This window comes from Neolamprologus multifasciatus, chromosome 1, assembly GCF_963576455.1.
Source record: "Neolamprologus multifasciatus chromosome 1, fNeoMul1.2, whole genome shotgun sequence".
Lineage (NCBI taxonomy): Eukaryota > Metazoa > Chordata > Actinopteri > Cichliformes > Cichlidae > Neolamprologus > Neolamprologus multifasciatus.
The window spans coordinates 33,753,404-33,775,261 of record NC_140439.1 but is presented as its reverse complement, the minus strand read 5'-3'; the positions used below and the strand labels follow the sequence as shown (position 1 = coordinate 33,775,261).

Here is a 21,858-nt window from a genome sequence, read left to right as displayed (position 1 = left end):
ACAAATGGGTAAACTGGCTCTGAACCTGTTTAGAAGTATAACCAAAAATATATGTCAGACCAAATTATTAGAAACATCCCACAGCACTGCTTCCAAGCAACAGCTCTCTGCCACTGTACTGGATCATATCTGCAGCCAGGTGTCTCTAATAAACTGGCAACTCTATTTACTGTACGTTCAGTAAACTGCGACTCCCGTCGTTCTTTGCGTCGGTGTGTCAACATGGCGCCTGTCTGCCGGACAAAAGGCGAATCTGTCTGACGGCGGATTGAAGCCCAATTAGAAGCAGAGGAGACATTTTGGGAAAACTGTCAGTGTCTGTGTGTCCCTGCGCCCCGAGGCGATAGATATATGGTAAAACAAACATCCGCGGAGGCTCTTGGACTGGAATAATAAGGTAAGTTAAGTCCTCCAGCTCCAACTACTGCTGTCTTCAAACGGTCCTGCCAGGAGCCCGATGCATTTCCTTTTTTCTGTCTGATAACTGCAAACTCCTTAAAAAATCCCCAGTGCCACCGCAGCGGTGTTTTCCCGCGGCGGTTAAGTTTCACACTATCGAAACTGATATTAACGGTTTTGTCTGAAAAATAACGACTCGGGCTCTCATTCGGCGGGTGTGTAGTTCTCCAAGAGTCACTTAATAAAAAATAATGTCAACTTTTCCAGTTGCTGTACAATGCTCGCTAATGCGGTGCACTATGTATTCCAGCAGAGCGTCGTAATTACGCTGAATAATGAAAGTCATAATAATTGCCCTATTCTACTGTGTTTACTAGGAATTAGTTTATAAGATGTATGCCGAATTCATGTATTGTTATCCATTATATGTAAAACGTATTAGGACATCTTCTATCGAGAAGTCAGTGTTTTCCTCGAAGCAGGGGGAAAATAAAATCCAGTTTTCTTTAACGCGATTCGGCGTTGAAGTTGACGATCTAAAGACGGACCTCTGCATCGGATTTACCTTAAGACGGGGCTGTTACAGTATAACATCTGGGGACAACAGTCGACTAGTTTGTCTTGCGTTTCAGGTTTAGAGTCCAGTTAAAAAGTTTCCTACTGTAATTTAAGGACTTTGTGCATGTGCACAGCTGGCACATGTCTGCTACCAGTTCATGCCACGTCTGGATAGGACTTTAAGTAGGTCACTGGGTTCAGGAATGGTAATAGTTTTCCTAATGTGTTTGACTTTATTTGCTCTACTTGAAGAAAGAAAAGTCATAGCCCACATTTGCGCAGTGTGAAGTTTTGTTTTCTGTTTTTTTTCAGGAAGACAGTTAGATTTATTTTAATTTTTTTTGGACTGATTATTATTTAAAAAGATCTGTAGAGTAAAACTTTAATGCCCCAAAGAGACAGGTATCCTACAGTCTCAAGAGGGAATGGTTCAAAATTTGTTTAAGAAATAGCAGATGGAATCAGTAAGAATATGAATTCATTCTCTGAAGCTGAGTTTGGAGAGAGAGCAAACCTTAACCTTGGAGGTAGCATTTGCAACTCAAAGGATGCTAAGGGTTCAAAATGGTCCGTAACATTTGTTCCAGATGCTGAAGGTCACTAAGGGTGACACCAGCAATCTTGGAGCACACCTTGACAGATTTGCCCAGCTTGCTTCTGTTTGTAACACAAGGAGAGTGGCAAATCATAGATAATAAAAACGAGGAACTTCCTTAAAAAGAGCAACCGTTGATTTGCTTTTTTATTTTTTACATACAGCATGAATCAATCATATTAGGTACTATTCTTGTCTTCACCTCAAAAAGGAAGTGTGTGCATATGTGTGTTTTCATGTACTCCATACAGTGCTTAGCAGGCATGAGCCAGTGCCAAATACTATTCAATTATTGGTAAATCTGTCTGTGCTTGCACACATATCCTGTTATTTATCTGCTGGTTTTGTGACAAAGACTATCAAAGCTACACACATCCATTTAACAGCTAGACAGAGGGATATTATTTTACTGGCATTGTGGCATCTTATGAAGGGCGTTTCTCTGATTTTGTTTAAATGGGGTGGCACAAAAGAAGAACAAGGCAGGAGGGGCCCACAGAAAATCAGAATATTTGATAAAAAGTAAATACAGTGCAGGAACTTGGTGCAGAAAAAACTGGGAAAGATTTTTCAGTGTTTCAATGGGCGTTGTTTTGTATTAAACTGACCCTTTATTTAAGTAGGGTTATGAGTTTTATTTAAGTAACACAAAGGTATTAAAGGTTTACCATCAAAATATACCTGCAGAATCGTAGATGTTATATTATCACATTACAATTATTGATTCTTTGATGTGTATATCATTTTAATGATTTAGCTGGAGATGCTTTTAAATACTTTATGTGCCACTGAGTAGCTTTATCGATAATAATACAGCATAATATCACGTAATTTATATTTTTAAAAGCTTCAGAATATTAAGTAATGCAGCTTTAAAATAAATTGTATGGAGTACAAAATGTGGCAAAGAGCATCATATTGAGTAGAAGCACAAAAAATACTTAAAGTACAAGTACATTAAAATCCACTTCAGTAAAGTGCTAGTGTACATTTACTGGATACATTTGCTATTTCCTTGTTTTAACAATGATTACAACTGTTGAAGATTACATTTGGACTGCTTTAACAAGGTACCTTGTCTGTGCTTTATCAGTGTTATCCTTTTACCAAAGTTAGTGTGGTTCCCAGACGGTGTTAACATTTTAATGGCAAACCTCAGCTGGCTGGATGAAAACCTGATATGGAAGCTACAGTTTCAAATACAGCGAATAAATGTTGGTTTCCTGCCTTAATATGGTTTACTGTTAGTGTTCTCTGCTGAAAGGAAAGGTGGATTTTTGGTGGCATTCACTCATGTCTGCTAGTTAATTGACCTCTATCTGATTACTTTCTCATTTGCCTCCTCATCGCATGTTGTCACATGTTTAAAATTCTGTCTGTCTGTTCCTGACTTTGCAGAGAAGTAATACAACAAGTAGAAAAAAATCTGTGTTAGCTAAAACTGTTTTTGTGAGGGTTTTTTTTTTTTTTTTTTTTTTTTAAACCTCTTAAAGTCCCACTGGCAAACAAGGAATCAGGTTAGGGTTAGATTCAGAGCTGCTCTTTGCATTTTGTAACTTTAATTAGAAAAGAAAAGCTATACTCAATGCAAGAGTCTTCTATTCTTTCTGAAATTATACTTCTTTTCTTATGTAACTAAAATGCAATGCCAACCCTGGTGCTGCACCTGAGCAGTTCACTGTTGACCCGCTGGATGTTAAGAGAGGTTCAGTTTGAGACTTTAAAGCCAGACTTTGATGAGTTCTTCTAGTTTGCACTTACAGTACATGAAATCTTTGAAAATGCCTTTACTGGATCTTTCTTTGTTTAAAAGTGGAATATATATAAAAATCTAAAGTCAGTCCTTGGCTTAATTTTTTTGGTAATCTTCCACTGTTAATGTTAATCTTAGGTTACAAACTTAGGTTGAATCTCCAGAATGTGAAGGTTCAGATGTTTGTAGTTAGAAGCTTCTTCAACCTTTTTCTTTTAAAGCTATTTTAGTCTGCATGTCTTCCTCGGTTGGACCCCACATCTCCTCCAGTTTTATGTGGATTAGTGAAATTACACCTAAAAGATTTTCACTCTTAAACGCTGGACTTTATCTGTCCTTAATTGTCCTTTCTCACATGGGGCACGTGGCGCTATATAGTTGCTCCAGAAGTGTTGTCACTACTGGAAGTCCTGGTTCAGGTGAGGGTGATGCCTGGGTGGAGCGTGTAGGAGGGCGCCCACTCCCTCTCTCCAAATTCTCCAGACAATTACTCTTATTAATTTCTCATACAGGCGCAATGGGACGTCGCAAGGGCTTTGTACTAGGGAGCTGGCAAGTTAAAGAGTTTTTAATGCTCAATTTGATTGAGTCGGACATTTACGTTCTCACTTACAGCTCCGCTGAGTAATTAGGAGAAAAAGTGCAGAGCTGCAGTGAATGTGTGAAAGACAGTTCCCCTCAAAATAAACATCTATTTTTAGTATGCACAAAGATCAACTGATTTACCAGTGGTACTTGGTTTTAAGGCACATTGTAAAGAATACAGATGTTTCCTTTTGTGTTGAATTTGTGTTAGAAGTAAAAAAAAAAAAAAAAAAGCCAAGTAAAGCAAACAGACTGTGTGAAACAACTGAAGATATGTTTGATTTTTGAATACGCATAATAAAATGTTGCACAGGTGATCGCGATCAGTGATTATCAAATTAAATGAAGTATATAAATAGTTTAGATAATCGTTTTTGTGGTAACGTTTTCTTTATTGATCTTGTGTATCAGTCTAACTTCAGTATGAGTCATCCTCTGCAGCAGGGAGGGAAAGTATGAAGCTTTGCTGCCTGAAATGTAAATTTTTCTTGGCATTCTTCCCAAGATGCAAACACACACTCACCCGCAACCTCCCTCTCTTATATCTGTACGTGTTGATATGCCTGCTGACTTTGATTTTCTGCTGTGGCCTGTTTTTCTTCTCTGCGCCAGAAAGAAAAGCACTGAGACAGATGTTTTATCTCTTATTTCTCTGTTTATCTTCCTCTCTTGCTCTCCCGCTTTCCCCCCTCTGTTCAGCCTTGTGACTGTTATGACAGTTTTTTTCAGAAGTGACAAATTCACTGTGCAGTTATAGATAAGAATTAAAATTTAATGCGCCAGGGCTGCATTGAGGGGGGAATGTATTTGATTTAAAAATCATACAATAGCACACAGTGAATTAGGTGAATAACATATTTGTGTAACTTTAAATGATTAGAGGAACCAAAAGCTCATCAGCTATAATAAAATGCTTATTAAATGTGTAGGAATGCGCTTCATATCTGGGCAGCAGCTGCTGAGTGGTGACGTCTTACTGTGTGTGTGTGTGTGTGTTGTAAATCTGCAGGCAGGAAGTTACCAGATGTGACTGTACTGGCATTTTTTTCTGTGATTCTTTCAGAGATGTGAAGCTCATTGTGCAGAGAAAAGTCTGCAATGAGCTAAAAACTAGTGATTTTCATTTTGTTTCATAAAACTCGCACTATTTATGGAAAGCATTTTATTTTTCTGAATAGTCATTTCAAGTTATGCATTTTTTAAACACCTCTAAAGTGTTTAGTTCTGTTGTCAGTACATAGAAGCACTACGCATGCCTGCATTGCAAACACTTCACAGCAGTCATGAGGATAGTGTTACTGTGCAGTGGGCACTGATTACTGTCAGCTAGAGGTGGGCGATATAGTCTCAAAATTATGTCACAATATTTTGTGAAAATGTGCAATAATGGTGTTCTTTTTCATCATGTTAAAAAATACTGAACAGTGTTTTATTGATGTTTGTAGCTTGCTGGCATCAGCATATAGAAGTGTACCCAAATAAAGGGCGTTTTCAGTCTCTCTTATCCAGTGAGCTGCTATCACTGATGACACACTACCTAATCCAAAGTGTGAATCTATTGAAGCAAGCTACCAGCAGCAGCAGGGCATTATAGTGCAATAGTGATGACACAGCATTATATGCAGTGACATGGCATAAGTCAAATGTAAGCCATGTTTTTTCTTTTCTTTTTTAGTGTTTTCTCTGGAGATTTTAAATATAAAATAAATGCTTAACACTTTAGTTTAACCAGAACTGCATCAGTCATTTCCATCTGCCATTTGCTCTTCCCGTCATATGGAGTTCAACTGGCAATGCTTGGTTAATTCATTTGTTTACATTTGGATTGCACATCACGGACTACCAGCATCTCTCCTTCCTAGACTGGTTGTTTGTTTGTTGTTTTCACCTTCAGCTGAAACAGTTTTCTTGCTTTTGTTGGAGGGTGTTGAAATAAGGGACTGTAAATGCATAGCGTTGCTATAGCAAAGGTATTGCAATATGACACTTTTATATCATGTTAAAATTTATACCAGTGTTAGCCCAGACAACTCTACTAAACAGTTTTAAAATAATCTCCTACAGGATGTTCCAGCAGTGTGAGGAGCCTCGCTTCACCATCGAGCAAATTGACCTCCTCCAGAGGCTACGGAGGACGGGCATCACCCAGGCAGAGGTTCTCCATGCTCTGGACACCCTGGATCACCTGGATCGGCAGCATGGGCACAAGTTGACCCATAAACCTTCCTATATGCCACCTTCGTCTTCCAGCGCTGTCGCCGCCTCTTCTTCCATGACTTCTACCGCCACTCAGACAAGTTTTCCCAACAACCGCCTCTCATTGTCCCCTAATAACAACTTTGACACCACCTCCCCACCTCTGCCTGTTCCGGTAGCCTCACCTAATACCATAACAGCAGTAGTGCCAAACGGTTTGGTTGCCGTTACCAATGGGAAGCTTTCACCACCCCGGTTTCCTCTTGGGGTGGTTAGCGCTACTGTAACCACACCAGGGTATGCGTTTGAAGCTAGTGAAGAGGACATAGACGTTGATGAAAAGGTGGAGGACTTGATGAGGTAAGAACAGCCCTTTAAATGGCAGCTAAAACGAGGGCACACCAGCTAAGAGCAGATTAGGTGTTCTAGAAAGTTATTTTGGAGGTTGTTTTTCAGGGTGTGCATTCAGACAACAGGATTAGGAAACAGCTTTTTTTATTGTTTTAATTTGTATTAAATGTTGACTACAAGAGACAGCAATAATTGTATTTCCCTTTATAGGACTCACAAAGGTGATATTTCTGGTTTATTGGAAGGGTTAGTTTGAATGAGACTCCAAGACTGAGGAGTAACTGGCTGGCTTGCCAGATCTACGTCTAGCAAACTTGCGTCATAAAGCACAGCAGACAAGTGCTTTGTTAAGTGTTTTAGTCTGGTACTCCATGCCGTAAATGCCAGTAGACCAGCCTTCCCTTGATTCAATAATATAACACCTAGAAATTTGATTTTTCTAAAATAGTTTTACCAGTACTTTTGAAATACATACATGTAATTAGGGCTGCACGATTTTGCATAAAATGAGAATCACGATTTTTTGGCTTAGAATTGAGATCACGATTCTCTCACGATTTTCTTTTCCAATATAAATATTTATTGCACTTATTAACTGCACATCAACTTCGTAACAGTTGAGACTGAACATAAAAACAATAAATAAACATAAAAACAACAAATGTCTCACGTTTTGTCATTGCCGCAAAATGTTGTACTGCTTGAAATTCCGTCTCCACCGTTGCTCGACACTGCGTGTATAGAGCAGGTAGTGCAACAATAGAAAAATAGTTGCGGGACGGCACTGTGTAGCGTTTGTCTAGGGTGTTGATCATTTTCCTGAATCCCTCGTTTTGCACAGTGTTGATGGGAGCCATATCTTTGGTCAGGTGATAAGTGATAGCCTCCGTTATTTCTTTGTGCCTGCGGGAGTTCGACGGGTATAGGGAAGCGCTGTATAAGGTTCCCGTTATTGATGTTTGGGTGGTTGACCGGGACGGATTTTCTCCTGTCACTTTCTCGTCATCCCTGACGTGCTCTCCATTGTTTTTTCCCTGCTAATTTTAGCATCACACGGCACAGCTTCTGTATCACGTGGTATAAGGCTCCGCCCTTGTCATTTGTTGAGCAGGAAGAGTGAGCGCTTCTTTTCATGCAGATTACGCCCCGGATCAAAATGCGGTACAATCGTCGTCGTCTTTTCTTTTATTTTTTCTTTTATTTTTATTTTTATTTTTATTTTTAAATCGTTGTCATTTGGAAATGAGATCGCACATAAGTATGAATCGAGATCGCGATTTTCTAACGATTAATCGTGCAGCCCTACACTGAATTGGCCTGAAGTAAAAAGAAAAATCCTCAGAACAAGAAGATAATTTTAGCCAATTGTTATCTTAAACAATATAACATCAGACACTAGATAAACTTTGAAAAAAATAAATTAACCTTAAGGTTAGCCTTAAGAAGAAAAACAGTGTAGGTTTCAGAGGGGTTTGTAGTTATATGTACAACGTAGATTTAACGCAGAAGCATAAATCCGATGTGAAAAACCCGTATAGAGCCTGATGTCTGTATCTGAGGTGCTTAGATTCAAGTTTAAGGCGTGTCCTCATTTTTGTTTGATGGTGTCGCAATAATCTGTGACACTGTCTGTATACAGGCTTTTGTTTATCCCTGATCACAGAAATCTGTCTATATACAGCCGTGGATATATTTGCTTTTTTATGTCGTTGAGAATTTGATGCTCCGCTTAAGTACCGCCACTTATACTTCAATTGTTTCCCTGCAGAGACTGCAGAGACTATTTGTTGTGTTCCAGGATCTTCTATGTTATCATATAAAGTATAGGGCTTTGTATATGTTTATAACGTGTCACCTGTAAATTGGAAAAGTCAGTATAGGAGGAACCTGCATGTATGATATTTCGATAGTCATTCCTGGTAATGAGTGACGGAAAAGTGACTCTTGCCAACCAACTGCATTTAGTGCTACAAAGATTATAACACTATTTTCTTTAGTTTACTGCAAAAACAATAATAATTTAGAATTCAGATAGGTGCGTGTTGCTTTTAAAGACACATGTACAGTAATTTGCAGCAGCAGAGGGTATGTGTTAATACAGAGGGTCCTGATTCCTGACAAGGCTGCTTGTAGCTCACTCTGAATATGAATATGATGTGATGATTGCTGCCAAACAAATACTCACACATACAAAATGAACACAAGTACACACATCCAGTCTAGTGCCTCTCATCTGTAGTCTGCAGCCAGACGGCAGCAATCAGCAGTATTGATTTGAAGATGTGTGAAAATGAAATCAAAGGAGAAGGAGAGCAAGGAATATTACAGCAGCACACATTCAGGTACAACAGCCTGTAATGTATATCTGAACTGCAGACAGTTACATCTGGTATAAGTATAGTGATTGTTGTGTTGCAGTGTGTTAATTAATATCAGGCTTGTAATGTTGAAAATTTAAATGTGTTGTACCTTTTTCTTCTCCCTTCTTGTAGGAGGGACAGTGCTGTGATCAAGGAAGAGATTAAATCCTTCCTGGCGAACCGACGTATATCCCAGGCTGTGGTTGCTCAGGTAACAGGTGAGTATAAATTGAATCTGTTTGTTAAAACACAAGCAGAAATGTTGGTGTGTGAACAAGCACCAGACCCCCACAAGTGTGACTCTGGTCTCGCTCCTCCAGGAATCAGTCAGAGCCGGATCTCCCACTGGCTCCTACAGCAGGGATCGGACCTCAGCGAGCAGAAGAAGCGAGCTTTCTTCCGCTGGTACCAGCTGGAGAAGACCAATCCTGGTAACAACTAATTTCTCCAACAGCTCCACATTTCTCATAAAACGTTTCTCTAACTTTTCCACCTGTGGAAAAAATACTGTAAAATAAAACAGTAGGAGGGAGTTTTTTAATAACTAGTGTGCTGCTTTGAGTGTGTGACTCACTGTGTTGTCTTTTTTTTAGCAAGAGCGAAAGATTTTTTTTTAGGCTTAATCAGAATCAGAGATGTTTAGACTCGAGTCAAAAACTACTATTGAATATTTAAAATTACAAAAGAAGCTTACAACCAGCAATAGATCAATAATAAATAATAAGACTTTGGATTAAAATGTTCACAGCAAAAACAAAAAATAGACAAATACAATTAATTGAGAGACAAAACTGGTAAAGACAGAAGATGACAAATTTAAATTGGTACAATTACTAAAGCATTCACTCTAAAGGGAGCATTGTAATGAGTTCCAGGTGGTCTAAGCATAGAAGAGTTCTGCCAAGCTCAGACAACTTGTGGGACTTGCATTGATAGATAGTATCAGTGTAAATTCTTTTGTAAGAAAAGAAAACTTGTTTTTTTGTTGCTGTTTTTTTTTACATTTTAGGAATCTTGAGAAGGCTACAGTTATGGAAACAAAGTGTGGAATAAACAATGGCTACATTGTGTTAAACATGGGATCAGCATATTGGAATGTACAGAATGAAAAACAGTGGAGTCTACTTCTAGTTAGCATGTGACCTCCCTATAGGGAAGACAAACTATCGCGGTGCTTCTTCCAGATATTATGACTCTTATCTGCCTTATTGGCTCGTTACTCTATAAAGTACTGATTCCCAGTCGGTCTGAAAAAAATACAACTTAAGAATTAAGAATGTAGTTGACCTGTCCATGGAAGCAGGTTCAACAACTCAGAGTTTCCCATTCCAGAAAGGCTGATCACAGTAAGTTCAAACAACTCTGAGCATGTTCACCGTCAGTTAAGCGTGTGCGTGAGTAGAGACAGTAAGTCATCATCAATGTGGAGGATTGGCAAGGATTCACCATGGCAATGGGTAAATACAGAGCGGAGCTTTCATTTTAATCCGGTGATGATTATGTTTCAGTGTGAGCCATGATGTTTATCTTTATAAATACAAGACAGGAGAAAGGAGACATTTTAATTAGTTTGGCCCACAATATACATTTTGTTTAAACGGTTTCTGGTCATCATCACCCAACTTGAATTTTCATTGGATGAAACTGGAATTTTAAATTTGACTTTTATATCAAATTTTTCTTACCTAATCTAATCAGGTGTAACCTGACGGGGATAAAATGTCTGTGACAGAAACTGGAGATAAAATTCCGGGAAAATGGACACAGGTTACTTATTTGCCTGTGCTATTAGTTACACAGTAAAGCAACAGACTCTGGCACAGGTCCCCTGTCAAATGGAAGTTTTTATTAAATGAAAAAATGTTTTTTGAATAGTTTCTGACCAGCAGTGGGCTGAAACAAAATTATGTTTTATGGTGGAGTTCATTATTTCTGCCATTACTGGGTAAGAAATGCCTAATAAGATTTACAAAAAGTCTTTAATGTTTTTCACTATAAGCATTTATAATTTGGGCACTCTTACAACCATAGCAGAGATCTTTGTAAGGAGTTACAATTACTAAGTGTTAAGCGATAGTAGCTGTTTCAAGTTATAACATATGTTATTAATGTAAACATATTAAAAGAAATGTGTAAGTTTTTATAGCGCTATCTACATGCTAATCAGCTAGATTCTAGATATTTCAAACAGATGCAGATCAGATGACTGGATCTAAATTGGATACGGAGCCTGGAGCGGCTTGAATCCATGATCCTCTCTGCAGCTGCATATTGAAAAATAAACGCTTTAAAATATATTTAGTTCAGAATGTTAAAGTCAGCCTCATCTAAAAGTTAGAAATTAGTTATTCACGTCATCACCACCTCTGACTGACATTTTTCTATCAATGTGACCAACTATGACATATAAGTTAGTGATCATTGATCAGTGTATTATGTGTCTAAAGATTTATATAGAGACAAAAGTTTGATTTAGACAAGGATTGCTGTGGTAATGTACAGTAAATGCTTCCAATGGCACGAAACTGACTTCCAGAACCTACTAATTTACAGAACCTAGTAAATCTCATTGATCTTGTGTCATGTTTGATGCTCCAGGTGCTACTCTGGCAATGCGAGCCACCCCCATACCACTGGAGGAGGTGATGGACTGGAATCAAGCTCCTCCTACATTTGGTTCGGCCCCCGGGGGCTTCCGTCTGCGGCGAGGGAGCAGATTTACCTGGAGGAAGGAGTGTCTGGCTGTCATGGAGGGGTGAGAATGAGGAGGGGTACTGATGTAGAATTGATGTAAGAAGAAGTGAACGTAACAAAGTGCAATGTGTATCTGCAGCTATTTCAATGATAACCAGTATCCCGATGAAGCCAAGAGAGAGGAGATTGCCACTGCCTGCAATGCTGTCATACAGAAACCAGGTACAGTCTTACTGGCGAAAGGTTGTGAATTGCATCCCAAATTAAGTATTAGTGATTGGGGAAACGAATTATTAGATTTGCTATTTAGTATAAATATGTTAACTACTTCTTTGGCTTAATATGTATTTATTAATTAGAAGAACTGCAGGATCCCAAACTTAATTTTTCTAACTGCATTGTAAAGCTAGTTATGTGCTAGACTGATTCTGTTTTCCTGTTCAAAGTTAAAAGTTCATCTTCCCACTGTCATCATTGGAATTCCATACAATTTTAAAAACACTTGAGCTTCAGATGGCTGTTGTCCATAAATAAAATGGACTTTACATTTATTTAAGATATATGGGGGGCTTGAATGCACTTTAATAAACAAACGCAGTTGCAGACTGAATGGGTCTGGGGTGTGTGTGTGTGTGTTTTACAGGAAAGAAACTGTCTGATTTGGAGAGGGTAACATCCCTGAAGGTCTACAACTGGTTTGCGAACCGCCGCAAAGATATCAAGAGGCGTGCTAATATTGGTAATGTCTACGTCTGTATTTGTGTGTGTGTGTGTGTGTGTGTGTGTGTGTGTGTGTGTGTGTGTGGGAGTGAAAGAGAGATACACGTTAGATCAGCGGTCCCCAACCCCCGGGCCTCGGTCCGTGAGTCGTTTGGTACGGGGCCGCGAGAGTTGAGGCTCAGGTGTGAAATGTGTGGTATTCAGGGTTTTGTTATTTTGTTATCGTTTTTATCGTTAACTCGGTTTTCCTGGGTCTTTTCATGTGTTTTATGAATAAATCTTCTTTTTTACTAGTTTTATTTTGTTGCATTTATCCGCGACACCTTAAAGGCCGGTTCGTAAAAATATTGTCAGGCATAAACCGGTCCGTGGCGCAAAAAAGGCTGGAGACGGCTGCGTTAGATGTTGTATACTACACTATGGTTTGGTGTAAATAAATGAAGAACCCACAGGAAATCACTTGTACTGTATCTATGTGCTTAAGAGCATTATGTGCAAGTAGCACGCACAAGAGCTTGTGTTTCACTTACTTAACAAAAATCCTAATTGTGTGAGGTTCTTTTTCTGTGTCACCCAGTTCACACTAGTATTGCTGGTCATCACAATAGACAGTGTTAAATTTCTCGCACACCTGAAGAGGAAACAGGATGTTGTTTTCTTTCCGAGAAGAGCAGCTGCTGAATAGTTGAATCACTGTTGTCCTGATTTTGAGTGTGTTGCTGTTTTGTAGCTGAGTCGATATGCTATGATGACGTTTGTGTTTTTGAAGAAGCAGCCATCTTGGAGAGTCATGGCATCGAGGTTCAGAGTCCAGGAGGTCAGTCCAACAGCGACGACGTGGATGGCAACGACTTCCCTGACCAGGTAAACTATACGCGAATTCCTACATCTTAATGTCTGAACATAGAAACACAAACCCCCTAAAAAGAGCAAAGCAGGAACTCTGTATTTTTAAAGTTAATTGCCTCTCTGATTTTCCCCATGAGAACTGTCCTGGTCTCCATAATTTGTTTTCAAGGGGCTCGGCATAACCTCAATAAGCCATTGTTATTAATGACACCCACAGCTGCTGCTGTTGTGATTATGTTGCTCACTTGTGCACAGTTTGTTTGTGCTAGATTTTTGCTTCTCAACACTTGTGTTGGACTGTTGTATGTACCATATATCTTGTGCCTTCAACAACTCTGTATCACTACAATGACAACTGTCACAATGTTGAGTATTTATGTAGAAAGCATGTAGCAGTTCTGCGTCTTTGCTCTGTAAATCTGTGGATGATTAGTTTGTAACGTTAGCAAATTACTTGATCAGCCCAAGGCCTTTGGATCAAATGGTCTACCTGATCCTTTCAAGGCCGTGTTCTCCCACATGAAACCGATTGCATGTAATCAGTGTTACAGGGACACTACATTTAGCAAGTATTTGCCGAAAAAGAAAGTTCAGGGTCAGATTTGGTCTTGAAAACTGAAATGTTTGTCACAGTCCTTCACACAGAAATCACTCCACAGATTGTTAGAGACAACAGAGTGTTGACGATCTTCTTTATTTACAGTCGGTCAATACTAAGGCAATAAAAAGTGTTTGACACATGAAAAAATAGCAAAACACAACTCGCTCGTATTGCTCCAATATGAGGAGAAATCTCTCCGATAAGTCGACTTAGCGTGGGAATTTGTTCATAGTGCTTGTATGTTTAATAAAAATGAATGTTTGGCCCCAGTGTGTGAATGATCAAAGTCACAGGAATATATGGTGACACCGATAACTTGCCTCTGCCTTATATAACTTGTTTGCTGGTTTCTCACAGGGCTGTGAGGTGTCCTTATTTGATAAGAGAGCTTCAGCAAGGCAGTTCAGTTTCAGTCGAGCTGACCTGTCCTCTCCAACCCAGGTACAGCTGGAGCACATCTACACCCGCCTTACATTTATCAGCGATTCCACACGGAGCTACAGATCCACTCAACCTTCTTTTTTCTTATCCCCTCACTCAGGTTCCCACACTGCTTCCCAGCTGGTTTTCTGCCCTGGGTAGAGGGGGCGTGTCTGGACAGAGGGCCGCATCTCTGATTGGTCGCTCCCTAATATCAGGCGCGGTTCCTCAGATGGAAGGTTCCAGACTAACAGGTGTTTCCTGGTCCCCTCCTTCCCCCTCTCTCCAGGACGAGCCCACAGTTCACAGTGCCCTGTCCGAGGCCCAGGATCCAGTCAGTTTGGAGAAGGCGGCGGCAGTGAGTGACAGCAGCCCGGTGGTAACCAATCAGGGGGATGGCGCAGGGTGCAGCGTGGGGAATGACATCAAGACGGAGACTCTGGAGGACGACTGAAAGGAGAGGCAGATATCAGAGCTGTCAGAGCGATAAACAGGTGTCATTATATGCAAGCAGATTTTATAGGAATGTAATAATAAGTGGAAAAAAATGACCAAAAGTCGTGTAAAGTCCAACCCTGAGATACCTCCCAACCCTACCTCCAACCACCAACCTGCTCTGCTACGCTCGTATAGGCATTATTATTGTATTATAATTATAATATTAACAATAAGCTTTTATTTGTTAGTGTTCCCCAGCAACCTGTGGGAAATTTAAAATGTACCTAAAAACAAATCCAGCAAAGAAAGTGAAATAGGACGCACCTATAAGGGAACACATGCTGTAGCTGTCCGTTTTCTTTGTTGATTGTTTATGTTGAGGCATTTTAAATCTTTCATAGAAGGCTGATAAACAGGACTTTCATGTATTGTGCAGATTTTCTTGGGAAAACTGCTTTTTTTTCACAGCAGGACAACACTGTATTTGACATGGAATTCCAAACATTTCAGGGTCTTGCACTGTGATCACAACACAACTTAACAGCCTCAAAAGATAAATGCGTTCATTTTAGTTTATATTAACTGATAGTTATAAAGTGTTGCAGCACATTTCATCACAGTTCTTTATATTTTAAATTTTATATTTAATCTTAGGGTAACAGCATATAAGTAATCTGTCTCTGGGCCCAAAATGTCTGAAAAATGTTTAAGAAAAAAAAGAGAGAAAAACAGTATGAGCCTCCCCTGCCTGATAAGATAAACTCAATGTGTAGAAGCAGCGAAGGCCATAATGATTATGATAATGCAATTTTATCATTACTAAATCTTTCAGAATTTATTGTTTTCACAGATTTTTCTTGTATTCGTGTCGTTAATTATATGCTGCAAGTTTATATTGAAAATTGAGCCGCCTAAGGTTTTCAAGCACTAATTTGGACTTAAATGTGATTTATTTCTATTTACAATAGTGAAATTACCCTTTATAAATATTTAAATACTGTGAATTTAGTAGCGTTTAAACTAATTAGGGCCTCAGTTTCCAGTGAGAATTTAAATCCTGTACGGCTTTACTTTGCTTCCAAATCGATAACAAGTTGTTTTTTTGTTTTTTTCTTTTTTTTTTGTTTTGTTTTTTTGAGAGAGTTGTATGAAAACTAGAAACCTGGGCGTCCTTGTGACCGGGTGATGTTTATTCATTCGTACCCAGTTACCTGCTGGATTATATAATTAATAATCAACACATATCATTCAGCTGAGAGGAAGTCAGTAGTGTCAAAAAGCTGTTTAAATACTAAAGATTAAAATGTAAAGTGAATAAATACAGATGGGTGATAAATTAAAGGAAACTGAACCACTGAACTGAAACTGAACCACTGACCCCTACAGTGTTAGGATCCAGTTTGGGCCTGTTTGTCCCTGTAGAGGGAAAGGACACAATAACTCTACTTTCCTAATAAGGGCGTTCTCTTCCAGGCTGGCAGTGCATTGTATCTTTAGGCATGCACTGTGCATATAGCTTTCAGACGTGCTTTAAGTTTTTCTAAACATGATCTATCTTTTGATTTTCATTTTTTTTTTAAATGGTTATCTTTTGAGGTGAAAAAGCAAGTATGTTTGGTGTTAATGTCACTGGCTGGAGGCCATTGATTGGTAAACATTTGGTGCTTGGAAAGCAGCTGTGGCTGAGAGAGCCATTCATAAACTGATTGGAAGATTAGTGGTTCAGTTTGCATGTCGAATTGTCCTTGGGCAAGATGCCGAACCCCATATAAACACATTTGAGATGTTCAATACGGGTGCTGATATGATAGTTAGTAATGTAAAAAACCTGATATTCCGACTATATTGGCCCATATGTTTTTTCTTTCTCTAACATTTGTTGTGTAGCTATTTATTTACTTGTTTACGCTCTGCACTTCTCAGCTGGGATCAGCTGGTTTTTGTGTTTGCATTCTACCAAACATAGATATTTGAAACGTGTTTTCTGTTGTAAGTAGGGCTGCCACAAACGATTATTTTGATAGTCGACTAGTCACCGATTATTTTTGCGATTAGTCGACTAATCAGATCATGCATCCATTGGACGTAAAACGTACAGCTTATTGCACCAGCAGCATCTGCTCTTATATAACTATCATTAGCTTACAGCTTTAAGTGTTTAAGGTATGTGCTAACTAAAAATAAAGGCAAGATGATAGTTTATTAAATTTTAATGAAATTTGCAGATTGTTTCTGTGAAGTTTAATAAACTCCTTGCTATCTAAAATATAACAGGACAGGATAATCATTTGTCTGCTTGATGTTTATTCAGCTGTGTAAAAACTATAACTTTAATCTCAGCCAAATAGATTTACTCAGGAACAAATAAAATACTAAAAAAAGCCAAACAATAACATTTTTAAGTTATCTAAGTGACTTGTATATCATGTTTAACCTGAGTAGCGAAAGACAGCGGTGGGTTTGAAAACGATTTGCCGGGAGTCCGGTGTTCTTATGAGCTCTAGTGAGCCTAGCCCCCGGCTAGCTATCGAGCTAGTGGGTAACAGACGTCTCCGAAAACATCGGAGCGCTTTTGAAAATATATGGTGTCTTGATTAACTGAGCAGATATTTGAGGTTTACACAGTTATATTCTCGCCCGAAAACATTTAAACGTTTATTTTGTGACCCAGAAAAAGTAATGGGAGTAATATTAAAACTAACTAGCTGCCGCCATTGTTGGAAACGCGCTATGAACTCTGGGACACAGCTTCTTCTTCTTCTTCTTCGGGGTTTAACGGCAGCTGGCATCCTTGTACATGCAGTGCTGCCATCTTCTGTTTCAGTCCGTTATTACACTCTTAAATCCTACTACTTATTCCTGCGTCTTTTGGGATCTTACAAAGCTTCAAACGAAGCGTCGACTATTAAATCAGTCGTCGACGATTTTGATAGTCGACATAATTGTGACTAGTCGACTAATCGTGGCAGCCCTAGTTGTAAGTGCTGATGCAATATATAAGTGGCTAATATCATTGCCCCCGATGTATCTATCAGAGCCCGAGTGTTTGCACCATATTCTTAAAGGCCCATAGTATGCAAGCACTATATGAATACAGGTCTATTTAACGTTCACAAGTTTGGCAGTGTTGGGTTGTGCTTATTTTGTGTGAGCCGATGAACAGAAAAAAATGAGCCAAGAAAACAACTTTTGAAAACAGAAAGCAGACTCTTGTAAGCTGTGAAGTCATCAGACTGTCACCAGAATTACACTCACTTGGGCACCTATGTGAGAATGTGGGCTAGTTAGGATTCTGAAAACACCAAATGAGGGAATATGTTTTGGAGGAATGCTGTTCATTCCTCTAGTAGAGTTTTGGAAATTTGGAAAATCACTGAATTTCCAGTGCACAAAAGGCCAACACCTTGACACGACATTGGGTTTTTCCTTTAATTTGTTACCCATCTTTCTAATATGTGTGTGTGCGTAGACACACAGACTATACTTAAATACAGTATATCTATCCAAATCCATTTCTTTGTACACTATATAGACATATTAGCTTCAAATGAGAGAAACTATCAGTATGAGTCTTATCATGTTGGTGAAAGACGAGTGAAACATTAGCCAAAGTATTACGTTTTAAAATTTTGTGTATTTTCTGAGTGTATGATAATCATGGATGAAACTGTGTGTTTGAGATATGCTAATCAAAGACGCATCAGATGTGTTAAAAACTATTTCAAGCAAATGCATCATTTTTATATTCTTTTTCAGGTATATCTGTGTTTGTGCTCGATATGCCATGTGTTCAAAACACACACTGTCACTTTTAAGCTGTATTTTCATTTTGAATGACACTTCATTTGTTTATGGTGCTTTGAGTCCTTGTTGAAATATTTCACTAGTCACTAAGACTGACTGACAGGCCAGAGGAGGTTAATTCTTTTGAAATCACCATAAGAAGAAATCTCCTTTAATAATTAAAAAAACAACTAAATATTTGATTGAGGTAAAATCGAGGATATTTAAGGTTAGTACAGCCATTGTAGAAGTATTTTTAAAAACTGAAGGCATGGAAGCGTCTAATAAGCCATAATTTAACTGTCTAAGTCAGATACACTCCTTGGTCTTCGCATCTGGGTTCAAAACACCCAAGACAATAATGGCGAAGAAGTCTAGATGTGGGTGACGTCACAGCGATGCCATCCATCTTTACTAAACTCCTCGTAGTTTATATTGTCAAAGCTCCAGAACCCCAAAATAATTTCCAGATCAGTTTTGTAGTGAATACAAAATCATCCACCGGTCAAAAGTGAGTAAGGGCTCTGGGGCTTTTGGTTTAAACGCCGTCCTAGTCATGCACTCCCAAAATATTTTGCACACTAAGCACCGTGCTCGGAGCGTTTCAACTACACTAACAGAAATGTCATAGTGATCCAAGCTTTGTACGTACGTCCTGTTCCACCAGAGTCAAGGAGGAGACATCAGCTGCTTAATGTTCCGCTGATGAACATTAAGATAATTGAAAGATATACGGTCACAAGTATGTCTGCCTTTTAGTGTCAGGATGGAAGGATCCAGGATTTTAACTGAAGATTTTGACAAAATTTTGACTCGCAATGGCTGAAAATAAGCTCAAGTTTGAGTTAAGCTCAAGCGAGTTAAAACACGCTAAAAAAAAGATGACTGCAGTCTCCAGTATGAGCAACACGCACACAGACAGACACTTACTAACCTTTAAAACAAAATAAAAAAGTAAGTGCAGCTCAGTGGGGGATCACTGCTATTACCACTATCATCCAACACTATCAGTCCAGCTCTTACATTTGCTTACCTTTTACAGCTGACACTAAAACCTTCTCAACAGCTAAAACATTAATAATACTACAGTGCAGTGTAACACTTGATAGAAACCTAAATGCTTATGAAGGTGCCGCACACCTCAGCTTCACGTTTAAGTGCCTCATTTTTCTCAGCGCACTAACGGAGGATCAGTGCACGAAGAAGACTTCTACAATGGCTGTACATTTTTAACCGTACTAATGCAGGCGAGTTAATAACACGACGTTCTGTTACACTAAAGCGGCTTCATTCAAACCGGTTCATCGTCACCAGGTGCTTTACAGGCTAAGCTACTAGTTCAGAGTTTAAAAACTCAACATATATACCTCGCTCCCTCCCATTCAGCTATAAGCTACTCCCCGCAGGTTTGTTCACAGCTGCTTCAATGTGAATCAAAGCTTCAAACTAACTGTCGAGCTGATTTGTGTCAGTCCCGTCTGGATCAAACTGTGACAAGGCCGTAAAGATGATTCACGCTGGCTTCCAACAGAAGCGTCAGCGGCTTTTCAAAAGGGAAATTTCTCCTCAAACTAGAGCCAGTAAATATCACGTTTAAAGGGAATTTACTCATTTATGAGCTCCAACGTCCACCAGGGTCCATAAAATACGAAATAGTTTCTCTGTCATTCTGGTGGATTTCAGTGTTTCGGGCTAAATGTCTGAGAAACTTTGTTGCATGGTGGAGGATTTCTTTAATTGTGCGGCAGCAGAGCTGTCCTGGGTGTCTTTGCTTTAAGCATTTGAGACATTATTAGTCAGTTATGTAGCTTTCTGTCATTTAATGATTTACACCAAAATTTACAAACCCATCAAAGGGTTTTTTATTTCGTTTTTTTCTTTTTAATCTGCTAAGCAGAAGCCTTTCTGAAATGAATCTATGGATTCATTTAGGCCATTGTGCTATTTTGAGATTATTCTTTTTTGCCTTCATGTGCTTCTCATGACATTGCATTTTGGAGGTCTGAAGCAGCCAGTTAGTGTGAGTTTGTGTCATTTTAGCTATTTTGTACATAAGAAAAAGGGAAAAAAACTGCAAATGAAAAATAAAGGCAAGGTCACCTTCTTAGTTTGATTACCCATCGCGGTCTAATAAAACGATTGGATAGATAAATCTGAGGTGGATCTAACGGTGTCAATAATTTGTTAAGCACCACTAGAAGACCTTACAAAAGTGAGAGTAAACACAGATTTAAACGTTAATAAGCTAAACCTCCTTACATAAAGAACCCATATTTGCTTCTAATAACAGAAACCTCAGTCTTTTCTGGTGTTTACTGTGCTTTTGTTTGTCTGTTTTGATCTAAATGGACTCTTTTCGTGCCAGAAACTGCCTAATACAGTTAAAGTTCTCATGAAATAAAAAGCAGTAGGACAGAAACAGAAAAGCCTTTGCTCGTGCTGCTCTGTCAGGCCATTCATGCTGTGTTTCCATCTGCCTTCAGTCCTCTGTTGCCTTGTTGAACTGTTTTTCTTTTTTTGTTGTTGTTTTTTGGAACATCTACCTGTGCATATGTTTGGCACTGACTACACCTTGACTCGTCTTTACCTGTGCCATATCCCGCCGTCACTTTGGCCGGTGGTCCACATAGTACAGCAAATACTTTATTCAACAGGAAAGTTTGGATGTGAGATGCTTCCTTTAACAAAATCAGGGTGCATGTTAAGGTAGTGAGCTCATTTGAGACATTTCATTCCTCCTTCATTGCTCAGTGTTGTGATATGCAGTTTCACGTTTAAAGAGTTTAAAAAAAAAAAAGCTGTTTTTTGGGGGTTTTTTAAATTAAGGTGACAAACACATCTATCATTCATGTGGTCAACGTGAAATGGAGACGCTCCGGTGTTGATGTTCTCATGTAATCAGCCAGGAGGAAAACAAGCAGTGGTTGCCATTTCACTGTGGCAATAAGCTCTTCAATAAATCTCTGTAAAATGAAAAATATCAAACCTCAGCAGGATCTTTGTTGTATCAGTTTAAATTGATTTTTCTTTGTTTATTTGCTTCTTTTCTATTTCAGGATTTAGTGCCTTTTTTGGACAGTAGACTGTTCTGTAATCGCTATGTAGAAACTCTACATAGGCCTTTTGTTACTTTTTCATCTGTTGGATAAACCTTATGTTATATTTAAGGTGTGTTTTTATTGATATTCTATTTACAAGGGAATAAAAACTGATCAGACTCCATCAGTGTGCTGCTGTGCTTTCTTTACCCGCACATCTCGCTACAGAATATTTAAGGCATTTGAGACTTTGGATGAAATCTCCGGTAACTAGTGAGCAAAGGAACTATTAAGATATAAATGCGTTCTGAGTGTCTGCTCTTGTCACTATACAGTCTGAAAATAAAACCAGCACAAGTAAAAGAATTTGACATCCAAATAAGGTCATCTGCTTCCTGAGGGCCAAGAGGTTGTGATTAGATTGCTGCCTAATTTCCAAAGTAGTCATTTGTGGTACTGGAACTGGAAAAAAAATAACCCCACTGATATAAAAGATCTGTAAAACGGCTTTGCGCAAT

At 38.9% G+C, this 21,858-nt stretch overlaps 1 protein-coding gene and 1 long non-coding RNA gene across 4 annotated transcripts in view; both read left to right on the top strand.

Moving 5' to 3' along the window:
* LOC146526129 (uncharacterized) overlaps window positions 1-21,858 on the top strand; it is a 188,479-nt gene that overhangs the window by 124,115 nt on the left and 42,506 nt on the right. The window lies entirely within an intron of this gene.
* On the top strand, window positions 217-21,524 carry LOC146526130 (homeobox-containing protein 1-like). 3 transcript variants are annotated; one of them, XM_085162948.1, is made up of 10 exons: window positions 217-397; window positions 5,955-6,446; window positions 8,930-9,015; window positions 9,118-9,228; window positions 11,396-11,552; window positions 11,631-11,713; window positions 12,135-12,230; window positions 12,987-13,075; window positions 14,019-14,102; window positions 14,203-21,524. In XM_085162948.1, exons 2-10 carry the CDS (start codon window positions 5,956-5,958, stop codon window positions 14,533-14,535), a joined length of 1,530 nt encoding a protein of 509 aa, XP_085019074.1. In that variant the 5' UTR covers window positions 217-397; window position 5,955; the 3' UTR covers window positions 14,536-21,524. The 3 variants fall into 3 exon arrangements, with proteins under 3 accessions (XP_085019074.1, XP_085018998.1, XP_085018911.1); XM_085162872.1 differs by having other exon boundaries at window positions 12,984-13,075; XM_085162785.1 differs by having other exon boundaries at window positions 12,981-13,075.